This window comes from Pavona decussata, unplaced genomic scaffold (assembly GCF_977016875.1).
Source record: "Pavona decussata unplaced genomic scaffold, jaPavDecu1.1 SCAFFOLD_81, whole genome shotgun sequence".
Taxonomy (NCBI): Eukaryota; Metazoa; Cnidaria; class Anthozoa; order Scleractinia; family Agariciidae; genus Pavona; species Pavona decussata.
In genome coordinates, this window is record NW_028145499.1 from 692,501 (window position 1) to 716,500 (window position 24,000).

The 24,000-nt window shown below is 38.9% G+C and overlaps 4 protein-coding genes across 6 annotated transcripts in view; 1 reads left to right on the forward strand and 3 right to left on the reverse strand.

The window, feature by feature from the left end:
- The window catches only part of LOC146476091 (microfibril-associated glycoprotein 4-like), an 11,012-nt gene extending 8,801 nt beyond the window's left edge, over positions 1-2,211 (reverse strand). For 2 of the 3 annotated variants that reach the window (XM_085115021.1, XM_085115020.1), the window contains exons 1-5: positions 1,956-2,211; positions 1,724-1,828; positions 1,432-1,533; positions 937-1,020; positions 475-852 (exon numbers count right to left, since the gene is read on the reverse strand). In XM_085115021.1, coding sequence (XP_084971147.1) covers positions 475-852; positions 937-1,020; positions 1,432-1,533; positions 1,724-1,828; positions 1,956-2,184 — 898 coding nt within the window. In that variant the 5' untranslated portion in view covers positions 2,185-2,211. The remainder of the gene's footprint in view (positions 1-474; positions 853-936; positions 1,021-1,431; positions 1,534-1,723; positions 1,829-1,955) is intronic. The other variant, XM_085115022.1, reaches the window with a different exon arrangement.
- A 3,861-nt stretch (positions 2,212-6,072) lies between these two features.
- LOC146476092 (uncharacterized) lies at positions 6,073-8,871 on the reverse strand. Its single transcript, XM_085115038.1, has 2 exons — positions 8,684-8,871; positions 6,073-7,356 (listed from the first exon to the last, which is right to left on the reverse strand). Exons 1-2 carry the CDS (start codon positions 8,831-8,833, stop codon positions 6,844-6,846), a joined length of 663 nt encoding a protein of 220 aa, XP_084971164.1. The 5' UTR covers positions 8,834-8,871; the 3' UTR covers positions 6,073-6,843.
- A 2,796-nt stretch (positions 8,872-11,667) lies between these two features.
- On the forward strand, positions 11,668-19,789 carry LOC146476093 (NADH dehydrogenase [ubiquinone] flavoprotein 2, mitochondrial-like). The gene is made up of 9 exons (XM_085114989.1): positions 11,668-11,800; positions 11,899-11,979; positions 13,099-13,161; positions 15,096-15,183; positions 15,929-16,028; positions 16,840-16,937; positions 17,572-17,681; positions 18,386-18,462; positions 19,014-19,789. Exons 1-9 carry the CDS (start codon positions 11,741-11,743, stop codon positions 19,105-19,107), a joined length of 771 nt encoding a protein of 256 aa, XP_084971115.1. The 5' UTR covers positions 11,668-11,740; the 3' UTR covers positions 19,108-19,789.
- Positions 19,790-21,345: 1,556 nt separating this feature from the next.
- LOC146476094 (cystatin-A-like) lies at positions 21,346-22,843 on the reverse strand. The gene is made up of 3 exons (XM_085114990.1): positions 22,714-22,843; positions 22,127-22,228; positions 21,346-21,657 (listed from the first exon to the last, which is right to left on the reverse strand). Exons 1-3 carry the CDS (start codon positions 22,792-22,794, stop codon positions 21,529-21,531), a joined length of 312 nt encoding a protein of 103 aa, XP_084971116.1. The 5' UTR covers positions 22,795-22,843; the 3' UTR covers positions 21,346-21,528.
- Positions 22,844-24,000: the final 1,157 nt, after the last annotated feature.

Below are 24,000 nucleotides of genomic sequence, written 5' to 3' on the forward strand. Positions count from 1 at the left end.
TACGCCGCTTCAACACCAGAATTAACAACGGTCCAGAAATTTCTACAGCGCTGCTTTAAACTTAAATGCATATCTTATCAAATTAACATATATGATGTTTCAAAAGAGGCAGATCGCGCGCTGTTCAAGAAGATTTCTAGCATGCCTGGTCACCCTTTGCATCTTTCCCTCTCCAAAATAAAAGAAAGATCATTGCGCCTCAGAGTTCCAAGCAGCCAACCTCCTAGGGTCAATACCCAACGTTTTAAAAATAGTTTTATCAATAGACTTTTTTTTTAAATATGAACTGGCGATTTGATGAACTTCTACTTTTGATTATTTTTACTGTAAGTGTTTCTCAGTTTTAGCATGTATTTCTGCTTGAAACATAATAGACCTTTGATTGATTGCTTTATTTAAACAAAACTTCGATCCAAATAACGCTGATTGAATATAGCCTTCTATCTGATTATCTAATTAATATTGTATACCTACCAGAGTATGAACCAATACTCAGCTTGTATTTGCTTCCCTCATCACCAACACCAAAGGAACTGTACTCAGCATATGCTGTATTGCCACTGAAGTCTTCAAGATCCACACGAAGCTTGCTTCTCTCTTTTGTCAGGCGATGAATCTTGTCCAATCCGAGCCAAAATTCCCCATTGAGATTTCCAAAGCCTCGTTTGTAGTCGTCCCAGCCGCGGTAGAAATCAACCGAACCGTCCAATCTCTTTTGGAACACAGTCCACCCCCCACCGGCTGTTGTTTGGTCACAGTACACATCAAAGGCACCGCCATTGTCGGGGTTTATCTTGTAAACACCGCTGGTTCGTTTACCAGCTTTGTAGAGTTCAGAGCAGCTCTTGTAAACTGAAAAATAAAGAAAATAAGGAGAAATTTATCCCAACTGTACTGAGATTGTGTTACAAAGAGTAGTCAGGTTATTTTACATACCTTTTAAACATTTAGTCCCATGCCACAGTTTACTCAGCTCAAGTTTGATCTCCCGAAGCAGACCTTTTACTGTGGTGTTTGATTCTACGGGGAAAAAAAGAAAGAAGAAACTGACTAAAAGCGACGCAAATGGCTGAAGTTAAGAAAGTTTTAACTTTTCCTCAGTTTACTGTAATCTGACAGTGTAAAGCCTTTACCAAGCGTTTTTCTTTTTCTTTTATTTTTTTATTGTTTTTTATTTTCAAATATTGAATTCCTTTCCGCAATTCACCGAGCTCTCTCTGATCAGAATATCAAATGGCGAACTCGAAGGTGTCATTTGGCCTTGCGCAAGAGTTTTCAAAGCTATAAATTTTGATCGGTAGGTCACTTTCAACGTTAAATAATTAAGTATAGACAATCGGAGAGACAGTGGATATGGACCACCACGATATTCAGAATTTAGGAAAAACATACCCGCGCTATTTCGATTTTACTTAGCCAAACATCACCTACCTTGTCCAATTGTTTTGTTTTCCTTCAAGGATTTGATTTCGTCCCTCATTTCGCGCAGCTCATTCATTACTCCATCAAGCAGTGTTTTGATCTTGTTGTTTACTGAGAAGGATCAAAAGAAGCCGGTGTAGTTTATTTGGGCTACAATAATTCTCAAGTAAAATAAAGCGAGAATTTTTCATGATTTTTATGTCAACAATAACACAATTTTTCATCCAGCCATGGGAAGTTATTTGTTGAATAAAATGACATTTGTGAATCCAAATCAATCAACTTAATAAATTCTCTTTACCTGTGTCGAAGGTTATGTTTTCCTTCAATGATTTGATTTCCTTCTTGATCTCGCCCAGTTCGTTCTTTATTTCAGGAAACAGGCCTTCGACCGTTTTATTGAAGCCTGTATACAAAAGGGAAAGATATAATCAAGAACAAAAAACTAGCGACGAAAAAAGAGCTACTAGTAGAAGGAAAATAATCCACAGCGATTCTGATTAAACGCCGCTGCAACAGGTCGTTTTGTGCACCTTTGCAAAGTTTTGGGTTTCCATTCATTTCCTTTAGCTCGTGTTTTACTTCACGAAGCAGGTTCTCGACTTTCTTGTTGAGCCCTGCGTAAAAGTTGTTGTAAGTGTAGGTGTTGTGACATTTGGACACCGTCGGACGGCCTACACCAGAGTTGTTAGAGTTGGCAGCACGCACAACTATCACAAGAAACACGAGTATCAGAGTCAAGAGACAACGTGAGCTCGCCATGTTTATCTTCACCAAATATCCCAACCAATATAGTACTTTATTCTCAACGTTCTCTCTCTCACGCTATGTTGAGATTGGGCACCGACAGTCTCGTCCTGTTGATGAATGTTCTGAAGAGGAAAGGGGAGGGTTTGGGTAGGGAAAATCAAACGCAGGACGAAACTTGATGGCTGGTGAAAGAGAGAACGTCAGGGCAAGGGATACCGTGTGCTGCATTTTATACTACAACACTTCGCTTGATCGACAGAATGGCATTGTTCACTTTGTCTCATCTCCTTTTATACGTGAGAGGTGAGACCGCTGAGAATAGTACTTTATTCTCAACGTTCTCTCTCTCACGCTATGTTGAGATTGGGCACCGACAGTCTCTATGTTACAGAGTGTCCTAAAGTCCCAAACCACTGGACCATAAGGAAATCCCGTTCTCAGAATCCCAAACTCAAGGTGCCCCATCCTAAAAATTCGTAAAGTGTTTTAAACGAGATGTAACAAGGTTAAGAATTAAACGTGCGGAAAAGCGGATATAAAGTTTTTTAGACGGTTGAGCTACATGTAGTTCTCTGTTAGGGCGGCTGTCGCGGAAGAGTCCGCGGATAGCAAATGAGAGGGACTATCCAAACGAAGCACCTCCGCTAGTTTCATGTAGTAGAGAGCAGTTTCTTTGTTATTCCATCCTACATGAGACATTATGTCCGCCAACTGGGAGCCAGATAACGCTAACGTTATGGCTGAGCCCGAACGGAAGCTGTGTAGCGTTTCTCCCTCATCGATCTTAGCTTCTTTCAAATACAGCTTTAAACGAGCTTCTGCTGAAGAACTTGAAAATGGTTTGTTCACAATATGACCTTGGGGATTAGTTGGTCGAAACAAGTAACCATTTGTCACAGAGACGCGTAACTCGGAAGCCACGGCTACATATGTCTCAATAGCTTTAACTGGACACAACTCAGGGTTAGGGTGTCTCCGAATCCCGAAGACGTTAGAGACGCCATCCCTCAGGGTTTTTCCCCATACGTGGTTGAACAACAGCCCATTGTCCTGGGGGAAACGCAGGATCTCTTCTGTTTTCACCATGCCAAGATCTGAACCACGATCACCGCTAAAGAATAACGTTTTGAAAAACGCTTGGTCCCGCGTCAATACAAACAGACCAGAAGGACTAACCGAGCGCTCCGCAATTTTCCGATTTAAAAAACGGGCCAGAAGCAACAATTTGGACAAAAATAGGGGAACTGCTTGCTTTGGCGTGATGCGGGCTCGTAATTGTTCCTCAGTTGACGCCTTAAGATATTTTTGCACTTCGAGTGAAGCGGCGGGGTTACCCAGACCTAGCAGGGAGTTCCACTCTCCACAGCGCCCGGTTTCCTTAAAAATGGCTCGCAGTTTTCCAATGTAGGAGTCGATTGTCTTGAATGCCAGGCGTTTAGGACATTTACACTTAGCTGCGTTTTGAAGGTGGGAATCGGGACACCCATTACTATGTACTATGGTTTTGCCATGTCGGTCTTTCCAGACCAAGAACCGAGAGATGTCAGTGGGGCTTGCCGAAAGGATGGTTTTACTATTCGGAAGGGACGCCAAGAAAGTTTCAAACTCCGTACGAAGTGAGCACTTCTGTTTTGAGTATGACGATTGAAGGGAGGCATTATTTAGGAGTTCCAAACGGTTATCTATCGCTTGAAGGTCGACTGAGAGTTTAGGGCTCGGGACACTTAGGGAGACTGTTTTCCTCCTGTAGCCGCACATTTGGCAGAAAAAGAACAGCTTGTCGTTGGGGTGGCTGCACGAAGGACATGACACGGCTGGTACAAACGCTCGAACGGCTGGAGGTAAGTCCTAAAGGATATGAAAGTAAAACAAACAGTTCCTTCTTTATCCTTTAGATTTGTTTTGACATAAATGTATAAATGAAGCTATAAAACAACTGTCAACAGATGTATACTGGAAAACAATGATTTATTGACAACATTGATTTCACTGAAGTAATGGATGGAGCTAAATTAATGGGAGAATTGGCAAATTTAAAGATAGCTAAGTGTTCTTTGTTTGGCTCGTGCGCTAACCAAGAGCTACTACTTGCTTATCCGATGCGGAACACCCAGAGATCCCATGGGATAGGCCAATTGTTTGAAAACCCGTGTTTAGAGGGAGTGAGGAGCGCTCCAACGGTTCCGGCAACGGCCAGCAGGTATCGGGAAGAACATGTAGACGTTAACAAGGGCCACCAAAAATGCCTTGGGCATACGTCTGGTACTACGATAGTGTAGGATAATTGCAGGCTTCTCATATACTTGATAACATGAGGTATTAGGCAGATCGGGGGAAAGGCGTATGGGTTCTTGAATACAAACGGATCGTACAGATCGGGCGATTGCGCGAACACGTTCACCCCCAGGGATCCCGGCAGAGGGTTTTCAGAGAAGAAAGGTAACTTGGCACCTGACAAGTCGGATTGGGCGTTTGAAGGGCGTGCCATTAGATCGACAGAGTGCCCATTTTCGCCGCCATACCACTCTTGTACTACTATCCATAGGGATGGGCACAATTTGGCATCCTGTAGGCTAAGGCGTCGCGAGGGGAAGTCGGCTTGGTTCTGAGAACTAGGCACAAAAGTAAGGTGCAAATCGATGTTGAGTTTCGTCATTGTGTTGAATAATTTCTTCAAGGCGCTAGAAAGCGATTGAGAACGAGAGCCCTGTCGATTCCATGAACGGACTAGAGCCATGCTGTCGACGAAGGCGTCGACCCACGAGTTTTTGATGGTATCAGCGAATGATTCAAGGACATTATTGAGCGCTAAGGTCTCCTTAGTGGCGATATCGGCTTGTATTGTTGAGGCGTCCCAGTAATCATAAACGTTCGCCTCAATGGCACCCGGACTCAGTGCACCTCCCCAAGCGAAGCGAGATGAGTCGGAGAACAACCTGACATGTGTGTGTTTCTCAGACCGCCAGGGAAGAAAACCGTCCCAGGTCTCAAGGAATAGCCAGTGCTCAATTTCATTCTTTAGAGCGGCAGACATCTTTACAGGTCGAGCAGAACGCGTGGCGCGAGACACAGCTAGGTTTATTTCATTAACATAAAGCCTTGCGCCCGGAACTGCCAAGCTCATGGACACGCATTTACCGCTAAGCCTTTGCAAGGTTAGTAGGTCCAGGTTATCGCGAGCCAACGTTTCTTTGATGAGACGAAGAAGCTTTTCTTTTTTATGGGGTAACAAGGTAAACGCCTGTAGTTCAGAATCGATACCGAAACCAAGGTATGGCACCTGTTTTTTCGGGGTAAGGTGAGACTTCGCCAGACCGATAAAGTAGCCGAGGGAAATTAAGATGTAGCACGTGAGAAAAATACCCGCGACGGCCAGAGCAAAATTCACTTCATCCCTTGAGGCGAGGGCTTGATAGGCGGCTGGTAAAATGCCACCTGGAAATGACAGTTGGCCATTATGGCGGTCGTCAATGTACAACGAAGAGGGAATGTTCCATGAACGAAGTCTGTGTGACGCAACTAGACCAGTCGTATGATATATATAGGCCGAGGATTTCCAGCCAAAAGGAATACATTCACTCACAAAATACCAACCTCCCCACTGGAAGCCAAAGTAAGTTCGACTGCTGGGGTGAAGTTTGATGTGGTCATATCCTGACTTGTCGTCGCACACTGTTTGGTAAAATCCTTTATTGACATACTTAGGCAAGTGTTGGACGCTATCCAAGGCAAACGGACGGTCTTCGATCCACAGATTAAGAAATCTATCGTCGTTGCAGAGACGCGGCTTGCTAGGCTCGACAGTGAGGGGCATAATAAGGTGGGGTGGGGTGCATTCTCCGACTTTGCCCCACAAAGAAATAGCACCGGAACGCAAACGATCCAGGAGCGTATCAGAAATAAACGAGGCAAAAGGTTTGCACGACAGGTGGTTGGGGAAAACGCAAGGCGGTGGACTATCACACTCGTAATTCCGTCCCTTGTAACTACCCTTAAACGGTCTAAAGAACTTCGTTACGTCTACACCGTTAGTAATCCAATCACGGACTTCAGAGAAGCGCTCATCGTTCATATCATTTAATAAAGCATTCCATTGTGGTGCATGGCGATGGAGTTCCCCTGCTAGGAAGTGATCTGGATCGCGGAAAACAAGGCGAGACATATCCGCTAATGAATTTCCCTGTAACACGAGGGCGATATCCTCATCAGAGATGTGGGAATTGTTTGCCATCCCTTGGGCCTCATCAACAACAGAACCATCGATGCTTATCCACTGTAACTTATTCATACCAACTGTGTTAGGCTTGAAACCGGGATGCTTTTCCCAATCGTGAAAGCAAGGGTCTGACAGCGAAAAGGAAAATAAAAAAGAACTTGGAAATAAATTAGGGCCCAAGGAATGGCAAACTCAGCCCCGGTAATCCGAGAGGGAAAGTGAGCTTCCCTTTGAGAATGCCACCCGAGGGGGGAAGGGTGCGATCGAAAAGATAATTGGTTCCCACATCTATGAACAGCGTAGCGAGTCGTAAAATATGTAAGTAATAATATGTTAATAAAACCCTGGGGGGGTGGGTATAATGTATATGAATAAACAAACATTGTGATGCAATAGTGTTCATTTGACTTTAATAGTACTAAAACGCATACAAAATGAGGATCGGGCAGATTCTGCTACTGAGATGTCGGTCGAGGCTGGTTATGACCTGGACCGCCTGAAGAAAAATAGCGGGTCGTCGGAGACCGCTTAAAACATTGCGTAGACTTGTGTCCGGGCGTACCACATCTGTAGCAGGTCACTCGAGGGTGTGACGAGAACCTCTGACTGCCTCTGGCCTGAGGACGCGAGTAAGGCGAGGGACGTCTAAACGACTTGTCGACCTTGGAGATTGTGTCAAAGATTCTTGTAAATTCCTTGTCCGCGAGAAGAGCCAAAAAGTAAGCTTTAAACTGCTCTTTCGGCACGTGTATTTTCTCTCTTAGGGTGGCTGCTATGATGTCAAAGCTGGCGGCCTTATCATCACCAGTTGTCTTCGCTACGGAGACGAGCTCCTCCGCGAGGCGCAAGGCCTCGTATTTGTCGAAGTCCTCCAGGCGGCGACTACCATAATGGGTAATGCGATTCTTTAAAGCCTGAATGGAGGTCCCTTGGGCATTTTCCAAAAATTTAATTCTTTCTTGCAAAGCCTGAATGAGAAAATGAAATAGACAGATGTATTGCGAAGTGTAATTTCATACCGCTTAGCGGCGATACAAAAACATTCGTAAATGAGTACAAGCATTGTGATAAGACCCGGTAAAGCGGCAGGGAATCTTTTGTTCCGACAAAGTCGGAGTGCAAATATAACAATTAACAGAACAATACGAAAATAAACAATTCAAGTAGAACAATGTGGCAAACAAGCACTCAGAAATGGCAAATTAAGACAATTAAAAAATGAAGAGTGAGAATAATCGACAAAGATCGCACAAAGATAACAACTAGTTCTCTGCTGAAGTATGTTTTGAGGTCAACAAAATTGAAAAGCTTTTGAAGCTAACCGAGAATTAGAATGTACACATAATCGGCAAAAATAGCGCATATAAATAAAATTCAGAAAGTGGTAAGTCGACTTCAAGTAGCCCGCAAAACTACAAAACTATACGTGTTGAAGCAGGGCAAAAAATTAATTAGAAAGTCAATCTAAAGCCGCCCGCAAAGCTAAAAGCTACTCGTTTTGAAGCAGGGCGCAACATGAATTGTAAACACATTATCAGCAGGGCGTAACAATAATTACGAAGTCAATTTCAAATTGCCCGCAAAGCTAAAAGCTACATGTTATCAGCAGGGCGTAACAATAATTACGAAGTCAATTTCAAACTGCCCGCAAAGCTAAAAAACTACACGTTTGAAGCAGGGCGTAACAATAATTACGAAGTCAATTTCAAATTGCCCGCAAAGCTAAAAAGCTACACGTTTGAAGCAGGGCGTAACAATAATTACGAAGTCAATTTCAAATTGCCCGCAAAGCTAAAAAGCTACACGTTTGAAGCAAGGCGTAACAATAATTACGAAGTCAATTTAAAATTGCCCGCAAAGCTAAAAAGCTACACGTTTGAAGCAGGGCGCAACAATAATTACGAAGTCAGTTTCAAACGGCCCGCAAAGCTAAAAAGTTACACGTTTGAAGCAGGGCGGAACATGAATTGCAAACAGAGTTAAAACTGCCCGCAAAGCAACCAAGTACACGTTATCAGCAGGGCACAACATAATTGCGAAGTGAATTTTAAATTGCCCGCCAAGCCAGGGCGCAACATGAATTGTAAACATGCCCGCAAAGCAACGAAGGTCGCACGTTCAGAAGCAGGGCGTAAAATAAACTGGGGAGCAAAGAGAAAATTGCCCGCAGAGCTACAAAGCTACACGTTTAAAGCAGGGCATGACTTGAGCTGAAAACAGACTTAAAGCTGCCACGGGAATACGAAGTGCAAGAACACGTGTACGATACTGGAGTAAAACAAAAATTGAACAAACCTCCAAAGTGACTTGTTCTCCAGCGGCGTTTTGAGGAGGTTCTTCTGCGTTTGGTGGAGGCGGAGGCGGTGGTGGTGGTTGAACAACCGCGGCCGCTTGAGCTGCTGGAAGGTTTTCCTGTGCCGGGACTTGTACAGCAGGGTCCGCCATTTTGAACTATGCTCTTTCGCTTGATCGACAGAATGGCATTGTTCACTTAGTCTCATCTCCTTTTATACGTGAGAGGTGAGACCGCTGAGAATAGCGTCAGTAAGAGAAGAGTCTCACTGAAATTACGATGATAAAACTAATTTGTTTCCTTTAAACATTTTTGTTAGCTACAGGCAAGAGTTTTCACGTTTTCTTAATGAGTATTTTCAGAATTTGTTTTGCATAACGGAAGAGAAATTACAGATCTAATCTGAAACAAAGGATACTTTCAATTTCTGTTTTCCTCAGCTCCTTTCCTATCTATCTCCTATCGAAACATTGTTCCCTTTGTTGAAGTTATCAGTCTCGCGTAAGCTCTAGCTTGGAACCGTAAAGTTTGCGAAAGAACTGGAGTAGTTTTGGTTTAAATGGCGAAGTTCTCAATCCCTAAGACTGATCTACATTTCAATTCTCGATACATGCAGTATTATTGCAAAGCCGGGCGGTAGTAAGAATAACGAAGACTCGTCATTCAAATAAGGAAACTGATTGTGTTGATGAAACACCAAATTGACAGAACTACAAGTATAACAAATGAGTGACAGCTAGTAATGAGAGTTACTATTTTGAGCTTTACAATTTAGAACACGTACGTACGAAGTCGCGATGGGCTGAGCAAAAATTGAGAGATTTTGTCCACAATTTGCTAAATTTTGTGAAATTAATTTTTTACCTAAATTATTGGGTACGTTTCAGTACAAAATGAGAATCCCATGAGAATATTTGTTACGTTTTCTCGCATAATTATGCGAGTAGTTTCCTTTGAGAATGCTGCCGGAGTGATACTGCAATAGCAAATTTAAGAAAACATGGACTTATAATTAATCTTCTTTTTCCCCATAATTATAGTTAAACTAAAGATTTTTTAAACATGATGGCAATGTCCCCATCGAACTTCGATCAGTGGTAGTTTTACTGCTTCAATTAGTTCGTCCAACGCGATCTGTTTACTCTGTTTGTTGATTTTTTTTCTACTTGCTTTTGTTGTATGTACTGATTTGAACAAATTAGCATTGTGGAGTTCACTCATTTTGAAATGCTAATTCTAAAAAGCGATGTTTGATAGAGCTCATAGCCGGGATGATAGTTTTACGTTTTGAATGAAACATTTCTGCTCATGAAGAGAATTGGCGATAAAGACATTGGTAAACTACGTATATCAGCAAGTAAAAGGAGTACTAGAACTCAAATGCCAGATCATAGCAATTTGTTACACAATCTGGTTTTGGTTTTAGAGTCCATCTACTCTCCGTGTATTTACTTACCGAACGAAGTGTCTGTGCCTACGCCTGCTGTTGCGGTAGAAGCATGATTCGTAATTAACTAAAATTAACTTATGTCAGTGTGGATGGAAGTGTTGAAAATTCTTTTTCTTAGCAGTGTAGTCATAAACTTTTCTTGTTGATACTGAGCACAACCAGTTTCTAATGGTAGAGAGTGCAGGATGTAGTGTTTACTTAAAATTAGACGAGAACCGTTTTCATGTTAGTAATATTAATGATTTGAGGATGAAAAATATTAGACAAACATTAGAATAGACATCAGTATATATAAACATTTTAATAAGCAAGGATTTTTTCTCTGTATAGTCTGCTCAGTAAAAAGCAAGAATTTTAAAATCTTTTTACGGAAGCCAGGCTAAATTTGGGAATTGGTCGCGCTTAATTTAACTGGCAAAAAATGCCTAACGACAAACTGCCAATGATAACGTTGACATGTTTGTTATTTTTCATTTTTCATTTCCATTGTGAGTCATAAATTTGTGATATAATTGGCTCACTAGCTGGCCTTCAATAATGGTGGGAATCATTTTGGATGATTTGAACTGCGTCACTACCTACAACCAGTGTCATATAAGCAAGTAGAAAAAAATATAAAAAAAAATTGCCGGGTGAAGCTCATCGCATGATAGCATCAACAAATTATATAAAATATATTCGGATGACTCTGTCTAATGTGCGTGAAGACTGGCAAGTTCATTGCAACATCAAAATTCGTGAATTCCCAATGGTTATGTTTAAAAATGAGAATAACTTTATTGACTGTACCACTATAATCAACAGAATAGCATGAAGTACTCAAACCTCTTGCTCAATTATTTTATAATGTTTCCGGTTTATTTTATTTTCTTCTTAGTTATTTTGTTATGTCTTTTTCACCCTAGTATGAAATTCACGATTTTTAAGCTTGTTATGCGTAATTGAACTCTTGAATGTGAGATGAAGATAGCCAACGAGGCGCTATAATCATCTCGTATTCAACAAGCGCGCACGGAATAACTTTTTTAAACAAACAATCAAGAAATGTCGCTTTGCAAGAACAAACAAAAGACAATTTAATTGTCACTATTTTGATTGGCTTAGTGTCCATGGTATGTGAGCCATTTAAAATTTTTGACGCTGGAACTTATTTTTCCCTTTTTCCCTGTATGCGCAAGTTAAAGGGGAAGTATCACGCGAATTTAATGTCATTTCAAAACCCAAAAATGTTTGTCTGTCAACGGAAACATAAAATAATTATCTAGTTTTGTTATAAATTATCACCCTAGGGCAATAAAACTGTCGATTAGTGCCTCTGGCTAGAGACAGAGTAGGTCAGAATGGATTGAAACTTGGAAAATGTTAGGTTAATTTTTTCAAGTTCTCGCATATTTGTTTTCAAAATGTGCTAGAAAAGATCAAGAGTTGTTCTTTTTAAGAATTGAGTTGATCTCTTTCCGCTCGTTGTTCTAAAATTGTTTTGTAACTACGTGGAAGGTCTTATTTCACCACAGGAGACGGGTCTGTTAGATAGAATTACATGAAGTGATTACTATTTTGTAAATTACCTCTGACCAAAGTTATCTTCAAATCATAGAGTCGAGACGCCATGTTGTCGAGTTGGAGGGCCTTGAGAAAATCTTTGTCAATTTTGCGCGCTGTTGTAAAGGTAGGGAAATAAAAACATAGTGTAGTTACTGCCAAAGCCCTGCTATTCGAATTTACCGAGGCAAACGCCAACCTCACAGAACATAATATGCATTTCAGACTGGTCAACATTCAGGGACCATTTTGAATTCGAGATGTTTTCATCGTCCACTTCCACTGATGTCGGATAAACTATTTGTGGTAAGTCTTCTTAAGAAAATTAACGGAAAACTGAATATTTAGCATATAAATATACAAGTTAAATCATATAAATGGTCAAATGAGCTTGTTTTTTCGAAAAACAGGGGCTTTTTTGTGTGTTACATAACTGTTGAAGAAGAAATATTACGCCAAAAATACTGTACGAGGGGCGGGGAGAGGGGTTTATGGAAGGTGCTCAAGATAAAAACAAGCCAAGCACAGTTTCAAGAACCCATCAGTTAAACCCACTACCCAGGTACTCTGAAGACCAATGGTCCATGCCATGCATTGAACCTTTGGTCCTAGCCTAGGGGCATAGGGTGGTTCAATGAAGTTGCAGTATGTGCCGCTGCTTTCCATATGGTACTGCAGTGTCTTAAAGGGGAAGTATCATGGGGTTTTTGGTATCTTTTGTTAAAAATGATGAAATAAGACCTTCAATCAGCTGCAAAATAATTCTAGAATGACGAGAGGAACGAAATCAACTCAATTCTTGAAAGAAACAACTTGTGGTCTGTTCTAGAGCATTTTGGAAACAAAAATGCGAGAACTTGAAAAACATTAGCCTAATATTTTTCAAGTTTCAATCCAAACCGGCCTACTCTGTCTCTGGCCAGAGGCACTAATCGACAGTTTTATTGCACTGGGATGATAATTTTTGACAAACTTGACAATTATTCGTTGTTTCTGCTGACAGTCAAACATTTTGGGGTTTTGAAATGACAGCAAATTTTGGTGATACTTCCCCTTTAAAGTCCACTGAAATAATAACACAGGCTCACTAGGCTTGCATTCATGTGTACTTGTAATGTATATTTGCATCAGGGTAACTCTATTTTTCAGTTTGCTCAGACTACAAAGAAGAATTTAAGGAGCAAAGTCAGGTGTAAATTAAATTAGGCCAGGATTAAGGTTAATGCTGGGGTTAATATTTGTGTGGAATTGAACTTAATCAAAACAAATGCACCCACACTGTCCTTGTTTGGTTGGATGCTGAGAAGATAAAACATGAGTAGGGCAGAGACCAGTTCTGCTTGAATCAGTACTGTTAATATGTACATGTAAATTAAATGTATATATTAGGTGCACTTCACACAGTTCTTTTATTTACCTCTATAGCATCGAGATACTCCAGAGAATAATGCAGACACTCCATTTGAATTTTCTCAGAAAAATCTTGAGGTTAGTACTTAAATTGATGTTCTGTACGTTATCTTATAGTATTTTTAGTTGATGACTTCATGGAGGCATTCAATACTTAGAACCCTGCTCACTGAAACTCCCGAAGAGAAGAAAAACGTAGTTTGAGTTAGTGGAGGTTGAAGTTGGTGTTGAATTTCAGGTATTCTGTTAAGAATTAATAAAATATTATGGTTTGATCATTCTTTCACAATCACAGGTCACTTTGGTGTACTAAGGTTTTTTTTTGTTGTTGTTGTTGTTGTTTTGTTTTTATTATTAGAGCCTTTTAATAAGAATGTTTAGTTCAGGAATTTTAGCTAAAATTTTTAAGAAGATATCAAGGACAAAACAAAGGCTAAGATCATGTTTCCATTTTGTTATAACCATGTTATTCAAGAAAGACAAAAAATTTCTACATGCCAGAAAGCTGTATTTTGTTAAGCGAACAACATTTTTGAAGTAGAGTTTGAGTTTTTTTTTTTTTAATAATTTCATTGCCTTACAGAACACAAAATAACATATTACAGGTCATTACAATACTAGATACTACTTGGTTGATTATGCTTACAATACTTTACTTACAATGTTGACACTAATAGTATTTACAACAAATTACAATGAAAAGAAAAAAAAAAGATGGTACAAAAGGGAAAAAAATGAAACACAGATAACAACACGTGTTACTTACACAGACCTTACTCAAAAAATTGTGCAAGAGTACAGACGAAAAAAATTTCATTAGGTTGATTACGGAAAGCATTACTAGTATGTGAGAGCGAAGATAAAGAGCAGATTGCTGTGAGAAGCTCATTGGTGACAGCGTATGTACGAGATGGTTGGCAGAGTTTGAAGATATTGAAAGATACATGTAGCTGCAACCAGTTCAGAAGAAGTGATGCTATCAATCAGTAGATATATATTCTGCCAGAGGTTCCCATTTTTCCATATCGCCGCTTTTTGTTTCCAACTCGAGTCTTGATTTCAGAAAGCGTAGATAATGGTCAAAGTTAAGGGACGTTTCTTTAGATTTGGCTAGCCAGATATGACGTCGAGCTAGAGGAAGGCAATAATTAATTTGAAGAGCAAATTTTGACGTATCCGGCTTCAGACCAAATGCTGTAATGTTGATAGGGTGGAGGTTTTGGACAATAGTTTTATACTATGCAGCCATTCTGATACTCTTTTCCAAAAGTTATATGTTTCGTGGCATGTCCAGAAGAGATGCATTAATGACTCTGGGCCTTCTTGACAGAAAGTGCAATAATTATTATCATTTGCCTTAAGCCCAATTTTATATAGAAAGTTATTGGTTGCTAGACGTCTGTGTAAAAATTTGAGTTTTTTAATTTGAGTTATCAGAGTTCTCATTAGAAGGCGGGACCCGGGTACCAGTACCAGGATACACAAGAGTCAGTACCTGCCTACTTTCAAACTGAACATAAAGAAATTCACTTCAAGTGTGATTTTCTGCCCAGTTACTCTCCTATAGGTGCCCCCCTACTTCAAAACTTAATGAAACCCCTGAGTTATTGGGATAAATTTGAGGTATTGGGAAGTAAAATTAGTTTAAGTTAACTGGTTGTTTGAGTTAACTGATGCATGTAGCAAATGACTGAAAAATTGGGTTCAAATCCAGGGGAAATCGATTTTGTTCAAGTAAGTGAGGAGTTGAAATACCCATGTCTGAGTTAGCTGGGTTCTACTGTATACATTATCTGTTATTTACTTCTTTTAATATGCCTGCTCTCTCATGCTCAAAATGTATGTACATGTTCTTGCATTGCATTACATTGCATTGCATAAGTTTTATGTGCTTGTCATGGTATAAACCTTAATTTTGTTAATATATAGTTTTATTGTTCTTTGATGTAGCATTTTGTAGGCATTTGGGCTGTTCATTGTGTTGTACATCACATACTTCCTTTTTGTTTCAGAGAGCTAAAGTTATCATGGATAACTATCCTGCAGGACATAAGGCAGCTGCTGTTATACCATTGCTAGACCTAGCACAAAGACAACATGGTATGAAAACATGTTATAATAATGTAGAGCTCATGGTATGACCAACTTATTGTACGTCTTTTAAGATTGCTTTTTGTTGTTGTACCTCACTGATTTGACAGATGTTTTGCATGTGGTCTTAAATTCTTTAAGGAAATGTTGTTACAATGTTTTATTTGTTCTTTGTTCCTGTTTTTGGGATGTAAAAAGATCTTCTGGTAGGAATTGAAGGAATTGAGGGCCACTTGAAAAACAAATTGGCAAATCTGAGCCAAAACAACAATTGTTTACAGTGAAACTAACAAAACCATGAACACTTGAAAGAGTTCAGTAATGTTTATTGTGTTGGGAAAGAAAAACAACCAGATACACTGTATGAGATTAAAAAACTACAAGCTGGTAATTACATGTACATGTATATTTGTGGTTGGTGGTTTTTCTTGTGGTCTGATTTCACCTCTCATGGATTACAGAAGAATAAACATTCCAGGAATTTTTTTAGTTTCTCTGCAAATCAGTTTTTGATTCCAAAAGATCTATGATTTATCTGCCCTTCTTTCTTTTAGGGGCTAGATGAAATTACATGTACTTGTGTAATACATCTTCCCTTTATAAATAAATTGAATTATTTCTCTTTGTGGAAGAAGAGGATCCCATTTTTGTAAAACTTAACAACATTTTTTATGGGTCTCTCATCATCTTCTCTTTGAGTCCATTTTCTTAGTTAATTGTTATTACACTGTATTATTATTATTATTTTTGCCAGGCTGGGTGCCAATATCAGCCATGAATTATGTTGCTGATATGTTAGAGATGCCAAAAATGAGAGTGTACGAGGTAGCAACATTCTACACCATGTTCAACAGGTTTGGTAATCTTTATTCTGTTCAGATTGTAACTGACTGAATAGATGAATGATGATGATGATGATGTTACCGCTCAGATTCAACCTAACATTTTCACATGCGCCTAACAATGTTGATAATAGTTACAATAGTAAAATCATAAGATGACATACAATGTACAATGCATCCAGATCTAACCTTTATCTAAGGAGCAGAAAAAATAATATACAAATTCATATCATAGACTGGGACATATTATCCAGTCATTACATACATAGATACTTTATTGGCTCGTCCCCACAGGGCTTTTCATTAATTTCATAAATTTATATTATCCATTTATTAACCACTTATTAAAACAAGTTTCTTAGAATTATAGAAATTTAGTATACAGACTGGTATGTTTCTTAGGTGATAACCAGTATGGCCATGACAGTGGAGCTGAAATTGGAAAAAATTTGGATTTTAATTTAAAATTAACATGGGCATAATACTATTACTTTTTAATTACTTATATGGTTGGATTTTAATTTAAAATTAACATGGGCATAATACTATTACTTATTAATTACTTATATGGTTATGCTTTTTTCTACCAAGCTTTTCATTTACTTATTTAAAATTAACATGGGCATAATACTATTACTTATTAATTACTTATATGGTTATGCTTTTTTCTACCAAGCTTTTCATTTACTAATTTTTTGTCAAGTGTCTTCAATTGCCTCAGCTCTCAAAAATTTTGTCACCGCTCTAAAATAAATACATGTGCATTGTTAAGGCACAATCTACACATGTAAACTGACACTGTAATGTGTTTTTTTTTTTTTAGAGAGCCAGTTGGAAAATATCATATTCAAGTGTGCACGACAACACCCTGTCAACTAAGAGATTCAGACATGGTGGTGGATATCATTTCAAAGAAATTAGGTATAGAAATCACTTTGCAAAATGAATGGCAGATATTGCCAGTTCTGTTAAAACTGATCTGCTGACATGTACTTGTACATTTTCATTCTTAACATTAATGCTCCCAGCTTTATTTGTAGCAATGCACTTGTGCACTGTAGGTACTGGTCCATACTTTGTTTTTACTCTGTCATGGAACAGACAAACTTTGGCAGGAGGTCTGGCTCATCCTTTTGACCCTTTAAGTTCTAACAGTGATCAGCATCAAATTTCTCCTTGTAATATCAATACTTAATTCAACCCCTGAGGTCATGAAAATTAAGGATATGATCACCCCAGGTCAATTTTCTTGATATGTTAATAACTTCTCCCTGGTACTTTTAAAAGAAAGGTATGGGGATAAGATAGAAGAATTTGTTCCTTGATGTTATGGGCTATTTTAAACATTGATGCAGAACATTTGCAAATACTTCTGTACAGCCTTATTCATATGGTACAGAACATGTTATGTCACGTAGAGATACTTGAAATGCAGGAGGTTTCACTGTGATTTAATTATACACTATTAATGTTGTGTTCCCATTACTTACAGTGTACACGTAGAATCCCTATTGACTTTTATGAATATTAAAAATTAAACTTATCTTGTTTGTAGGAATTAAGATGGGTGGAACTACTAAAGATGGCTTGTTTACTCTGAGTTCTGTGGAGTGCCTAGGGGCCTGTGTTAATGCTCCTATGATGCAGATTAATGACAACTATTACGTAAGTTCTTTAAATAGCTAAAAATGTTTTATAACCTGTTGAAAGTGGAAGGGAGGGGCATGGGGTGGTGTTTCAAGAGTGACTTAGAGTGTAGTTTAACCTACATCTATGAAACGACACAGTGAGTACATGACTTTTGCTACTGCGAATACCTTCTGTGTATGGTCCGAGAAAGTCATATTTCTTAAAGGTAGTGCCTGTTAAAACAGATATTTTTGCACCGTTTATAAGTACAGTCAACTCCTTTTATTGTGGACACCCTCGGAACTGCGGGTTAGTGTCCTTAATAGCCAGAGTCCATAATAGCAGGAATTTATTTTGGTCAAGCGTCTGTAATTTATTTTTGCCAGGGATTTAGCTGCTGTCTGTATTATCCACCAAAGCTCATTTGCAATGCCGTTGATGTTCTCCATAATTATATTTCAAGATGGATTGGGCCATATGTATCATACATACATGATACAGTAGATGTTTTGTTTATGTGACAATGCCCCACGTGAAGGTACATGTAGCCATACATAATAATTATCAAAAAGGCTTACAACAGTGGACAAATGTTGGAGTAGCTTTGGCAAAGGAGAACAATACCAAATGGTTTTTTTTTTTTATTATTATTATTATTATTATTAAAATCTGATGATGAGGAGCAGTATAAAAAAATCCTGCCTTTTACATTGTATGCGTAATATCTGTTGACTTTATAGGAGGACCTCTCTGCTAAGGATGTTGAAGAAATTATTGATGACCTCATAGCTGGAAAAACTCCTAAAGCAGGGCCCTGGTAAGCTGTAATTTTTTGTTTGAAATGACTGCATTTTTAAAGTGATTACTTGAACATTCCACTCCTATTGATTGCTGCCCATGACACATCTCTGTTATTATATCTGTCAATCATCCACTCACCTGTTCCACTGCCCTCCCACTCACTCATTCATCCGTCAGTTCTTACATTCAAGCTTTAACAATGATTTACACAACACGTTGACAAACACCTTAAATGAATTGTTTCAATTTGCTCCTTGGACTTGATCATTAACTGTGCAAATGTACTTACACGTTTCTTGTTTTTGCTACATGTACATGTACATGTAGCAACGTGTTTGTGAATGGACCATGATGCACAATCTAGTTTCTTAAAGAAACACAATTGAACCCACTTTACATACACCCCAATACCCTGCACAAATCATCTCATACAACTGTTGTCTTATCTGAAAACCCAAACACTGTTCGTACAACCAAATTTTTGTGGCCTGTCTGAGGTACCCTTCCACCCTGTTCATGATAACCACTTTATGTCTGAATTTGTTGTGGTTACATTTTCTTTTGTAGGAGTGATCGCTTTTCCTGTGAACCTGCTGGGGGTTTAACATCACTGACCGAGCCACCAAAAGGCCCTGGGTTTGGAGTGCGAGCAGACTTGTGAATGTGTCATTGTGATCTAGAATGACAATCTACATGTTGAACCTTGTAAAAAATTGTTGGGAGATCATGGATTTCTATACAGTGCTAGGAATTTATATACTGATTTAACATTTTAGTTACATGTGTTGTTATGCCAGACGTGGCATTTTTGTCAGTTGTGTGACACTGGTATGACACAAATGGCAGAAATAAGTTTCCAGAGCGATTCACAAATACCACCACCGCCAAATCATTTTCACTTGTAAAAGCATTGATGGTATAAAAATCGTGAGAGGTCGAGTATTTGTCTGTTGGCAGACGTACAATGTCATCACTGAAGTAGGGGTGGAAAATGGTCTTCAAAAAATACATGTACACTTGTAATAAAATGTGGCTTTTGCAGTGGTGGTGTTTTGCACTGTTTTGTGAATCCTTCTGGGAGGATTTTTTTGTTGTTGTTCTGGCTAAGAAATTATTGGTCTCAGAAATAATGTGTCTCACTGTCTTGCAAGGTCTTAAATTTATCATTTTTGCCACCCTTGAAATACTCTCGCATGCCACTCAAGTAACTTGCTTGTCACTTTGTTTTAATTTTGAGAAGTGTTGTACAAAGTTCTAAGACAAATTATCCTCTTTTAAGGAAATGATTGTATTGCAACACCTTTTGTTGTAAAAAATAAAATAAAATAAGGTCAGTTATTGTTGTGGATGCCTTTTTATTTTCATTTTATCTGTTGACGTGAGGTGAAGCTGCCCTTTTTACAGGTTATCACTGCTACCTCGCCATGGATTCTCTTCTGTCAGTTCTCACTAGGTTCTGTTTATGAGGGAGGCAGGGAGGTAGCAGCCGAGAGGAAAAAATGGGAGGAGACTGGAAGAAAACCAAAATTTTTGACATAATGGGAAGTGGGCAAAATACACTGAGAAAAACAATAGGGACTTTAAGAATTTAGACGGGACGGATGTAGGATGCCAGCGGAAGTAAATTTTCACAGACTGGCCAAGTTACGCACGCTCAAGCAGTTGTCTTGCCTGCGTCACGTGGCGTCGAAAACGTAGTTTGGCAAGATTTTTCGTTCTGTGTAAAACGCGAGTATTTTAATCCCCTGATGTTTAAGAAAATGTTGTACTCAGCTAAACATGTGAAATTAGTAGGCAAGAATCATGTTTAGTTTTCGGCGCAATTTAGTTCGCAGAGATGCCAAGATACTGACATTGTTTGCAGGTGGACGAAATATACAAAATCAGTATTGCATCGACATCGACCAAAACTTCCAAGTATAAAATAACAACAAACCGTTTTCTCGAGTACAACGGATTAATTCTTCTTCTTTAGGGGCATTTCTCAGATTTACTCGCTTTGCGGATCATTTATAAAGCGAGCTTTCAATCAAAACTTACTTATAGAATTATAAACTAGAGATTCCAGAATGGAACCTTACGTGAACTACATAAGAATGGTTTTGGCTTCAATATAAACTAAATAGTACAGAAAATTGTCACGTAGGTAAGATAGATCATCTGGAAGTGTAAGAAACTGTCAACTTGAAAACTTGATATATTGTAGTACTGCTGCTTCATTGGCCAAGTTAGTTTCCCTCTTTGCTGATTTGAGGCCATTTTTAGCGAGTTATTGCTTCCTAGGTTTTCTACTCATAAGAGGACTGACTTGCCAAGTCTTAATTCCCTTTGAAGTAGAAAAACCTAAGAAGTGATAACTTGGCTATGATGACCTCAAATCAACAAAAGAGACAATAAGCAACACATCGTAGAAAGAAGGGATGTCATTTTTATTAAGACCTCTACAGTATTTCTACCTCCTAAACCCGATCGTAAATATTCCCACATTTTTCACCGTGATCGCTATCCACAAGATGATCATTGCTCACAGCTTCTGCTTGGGCCACCTGTCGTCTTACCGGTATCGGATTTTGCATGCGGGTTCGAAATTGGGAGCTTTGGGAGTATAAAAGAAAAGTACTTTAAGAGTGTTCTGCCATGAAAATCTATAAACGTCTTGATTGTAAGTAAGAGTAAGAGCAACGATTTAAAGAGAGTAATATAGGATAGGTGTAGGAGTTTGGATAAACCACTTGGTAAGTAATCAGTGTATACAGGAGCCCATTAATTACGGAGGCTATCAACCATATCATTAGTTTGACACTGTTTCCGAAACTTAAACAATGCTGCAGTATGCGGAAAATCTAGCCATCGCTGCATGGAAAGGATATAAAACACAAGCAAATATCAAGAGTCGCAATCAACATTATAACGTACTGACTATTTTATTTTTATGAACTGCGTGAAATATTATCGTTTAAAAACTCCAATAATACCTAGCTAAAAGCTGAACATAACCAACTACACACATTATGTCATTATTTAACTAAACTAGATAAATTAGCGGCAAAAACTGCTTGACTTGGCTTGGAGCTCTCACAGTTTACAAATCCATTACCAAGGGCGGCGGCTCGATACTAGTGACTGTAAGGGTTCCTCCGTTAGCTGGCAAAGCCTGAGACACACTTAACTTCCAGTACATTGGCGAGCCTGGCAAGTTTCCAACATAAACCTGCAGTAAATCAGAATTTTCAACAGTAAAAAATTTAAAAAAATATAAAAGTATTGTTAGATTTATAAGCATTCCTTCTCCCCTTCAATTTGACGTTTCAAATTCCAGTTGACAAATGACTGGCCCACCGATATCAGCAACTGCTACCCGTGGATCAGTCCATTGCAACTAAAAATTGGAAATAATTCAATGAAGTCGATAACTATTCAGTTCACACAGCTATGTCAAAAATATCTGTGAAAGTTCGGGACTAGAACTGGGCCATCCAGTATAACCCAAGAACTGATGCGAACAAGATTTAAAAGAGTCCATGACAGGCAGGATAGAGGTGGTGAAATAAGTAGCTTGTTGCTCTTGTGTCTAGAATAGAAATTGTACTCAAAGCCGGAAGTTCTTCCATCTAACAGCGAGATATCTTTAGCTTTGTATAGGTCTGTATACTGTTACTGTGGGGTATTACTGGACCAACCTTGATGCGATAATTCATTCCGGCTACAACTTGTTGTCTATAGCATATGGCTACGAACTGAGGGAAAGTTTGCTCGGCCATTTTGTCTGCTTGCATCTTTACCTATGAAACAAATTAAAAAACAAGTACAGGTTCAAACATGATTTCCATAAAATTGGTCTTTAGTTTCTAACATCAGTTGGACCACCCGTGCCCGTATAATTAAATTCATTTTTAAAGAATGTGATCAAGTTTGGTGTAACACTATAACGTTTCTACACAAAACACAAATCATAAAATCATCCCGGATATTAGAATTTCGGTGGCCTAAGCTGGGTGTACTGAATTTGTAAATCAGAGACGGCAAAACACGGTCACAAACGGGGAATTTTGATTCAAGCTACATAGTTATTGAGACGAAAAGCTTCCGGCGTTTTACGTTCACAGACTGAAGAATTTTTAATTTGTCAGACAGCAGAACAGTTTAATTTTTACCCAGGAGAGCGGTGTTGCAGCCCAAATGTTTGGAAGGACAATTTTCACTGAGAGACAAAGAAGTCATCCGATGCAATGCTAAAGAAAGAATGCTAAGGCTAAATCAAACAAACCTGATCACAAATCTTTTGGATCTCCTCTGTGGCTACTTCTACCTTACTCCATCCACCCATACAAGTAAGTACTGCTCCCATTTTGAGATGAGTTTATACCCACAGAAATTACTGTTTAAATGAAGAGATGGGAAAGTGAACAACGACGCAAAATTTATCCTTTTTTAATCGATAAGGCGGAAAATCAGCTGATTGGTTGAAAACATTAAGGAAATGTTCATAAGCTATTGTGGGTGACTTACTGAAGTATGTCATTAATTAACGATATTTTTAGACCTCCTGTTGTGAAGTGTTATTTCGTAAATGTTTGTTTGGCACGTAAGATTACGCGTTTTGATAAATATTACAAATAAGTCTTAAGATTAGACAATAAAATCTTCTCAGTAGTCGACCAATTGTCAAACTAGCTTTGTTTTACTTTGCTTTTTGTAAAGACGTAAACACTTATTTCGCAGTTAATTTTAGAACAGGCCTCAAGGACAACCTATTTACGCGGGATGCCCTGAGGGCAGACGTGTCTAAAATTGGGCTCGCTACCTTTTTTTTCTTCATGGTAGCAAAATATTTCCAGCTTGTTTCGTTTAGCTTTCAAGGCCCATCATTTACCTAACTGATAACCTATATTAGCATGATTCGGTCATGAATTGGAATGTTCTTTAGAACGAAAATTGATGTTTTTCCTGGGTTTTCGCACAACTAAACAGATCATTTAAGTGTAGACTTTAGCGGCGCCGAATATCAATTTCCGATTAAGGTGATCATGCAGAAGTGGTCCGTTGATACCTGAATAAAAACAGGCTGGGAAAAAGTACTCATTGCGATCCAGAATTACTCTAAATTCTACACGGCTACAATCAAATCCTAGTAGTATGCAGGATGTTTGTCAAATGAACCTATATTTCAGATGACCTGTAGCTTCCATGAGTCCGCTGTAGCTCAGGTCCTCTTCATATGTGATCTCGCTACCGAGACAAATTGTGTCTTCTGTTTATATACCGAGAACGAAAAGGCGCGTTTTTTCGCTTTGTCGAAATCCTCCGCCGACTGTAAATTAATGCCGGGGTTTCTAAGGAGATGGTCATGCCATACACAATTAAGCATATCACAATTTACTATGACGATTTTAGACTGTGTTCTGCTCTGAAGTTCTATTTTCCAAAATGTTTGTTTGGCACGCAGGAAGTCGTGCTTTGATGAAATCCGTCAGTTTACACTAAGCTAGACTACCCAATAGACAAACAAGGTTGGTTTTAATTGTTTTTTGAGGAACTGACGTAAATGCTTCTT

What these genes read in the sequence shown, in the direction of transcription:
- LOC146476092 (XM_085115038.1), bottom strand. Translation starts at nt 8,833, where the DNA reads ATGGCGGACCCTGCTGTACAAGTCCCGGCACAGGAAAACCTTCCAGCA. An exon ending in GAGAACAAGTCACTTTGGAG is followed by an intron (nt 7,357 to 8,683) that starts GTTTGTTCAATT and finishes TTTCTCATTCAG; the next exon opens with GCTTTGCAAGAAAGAATTAA.
- LOC146476093 (XM_085114989.1), top strand. Translation starts at nt 11,741, where the DNA reads ATGTTGTCGAGTTGGAGGGCCTTGAGAAAATCTTTGTCAATTTTGCGC. An exon ending in TTTCTCAGAAAAATCTTGAG is followed by an intron (nt 13,162 to 15,095) that starts GTTAGTACTTAA and finishes TTTTTGTTTCAG; the next exon opens with AGAGCTAAAGTTATCATGGA. An exon ending in TTCTACACCATGTTCAACAG is followed by an intron (nt 16,029 to 16,839) that starts GTTTGGTAATCT and finishes TTTTTTTTTTAG; the next exon opens with AGAGCCAGTTGGAAAATATC.
- LOC146476094 (XM_085114990.1), bottom strand. Translation starts at nt 22,794, where the DNA reads ATGGGAGCAGTACTTACTTGTATGGGTGGATGGAGTAAGGTAGAAGTA. An exon ending in TCCAAAAGATTTGTGATCAG is followed by an intron (nt 22,229 to 22,713) that starts GTTTGTTTGATT and finishes TTTGTTTCATAG; the next exon opens with GTAAAGATGCAAGCAGACAA. An exon ending in GAATGAATTATCGCATCAAG is followed by an intron (nt 21,658 to 22,126) that starts GTTGGTCCAGTA and finishes GATTTACTGCAG; the next exon opens with GTTTATGTTGGAAACTTGCC.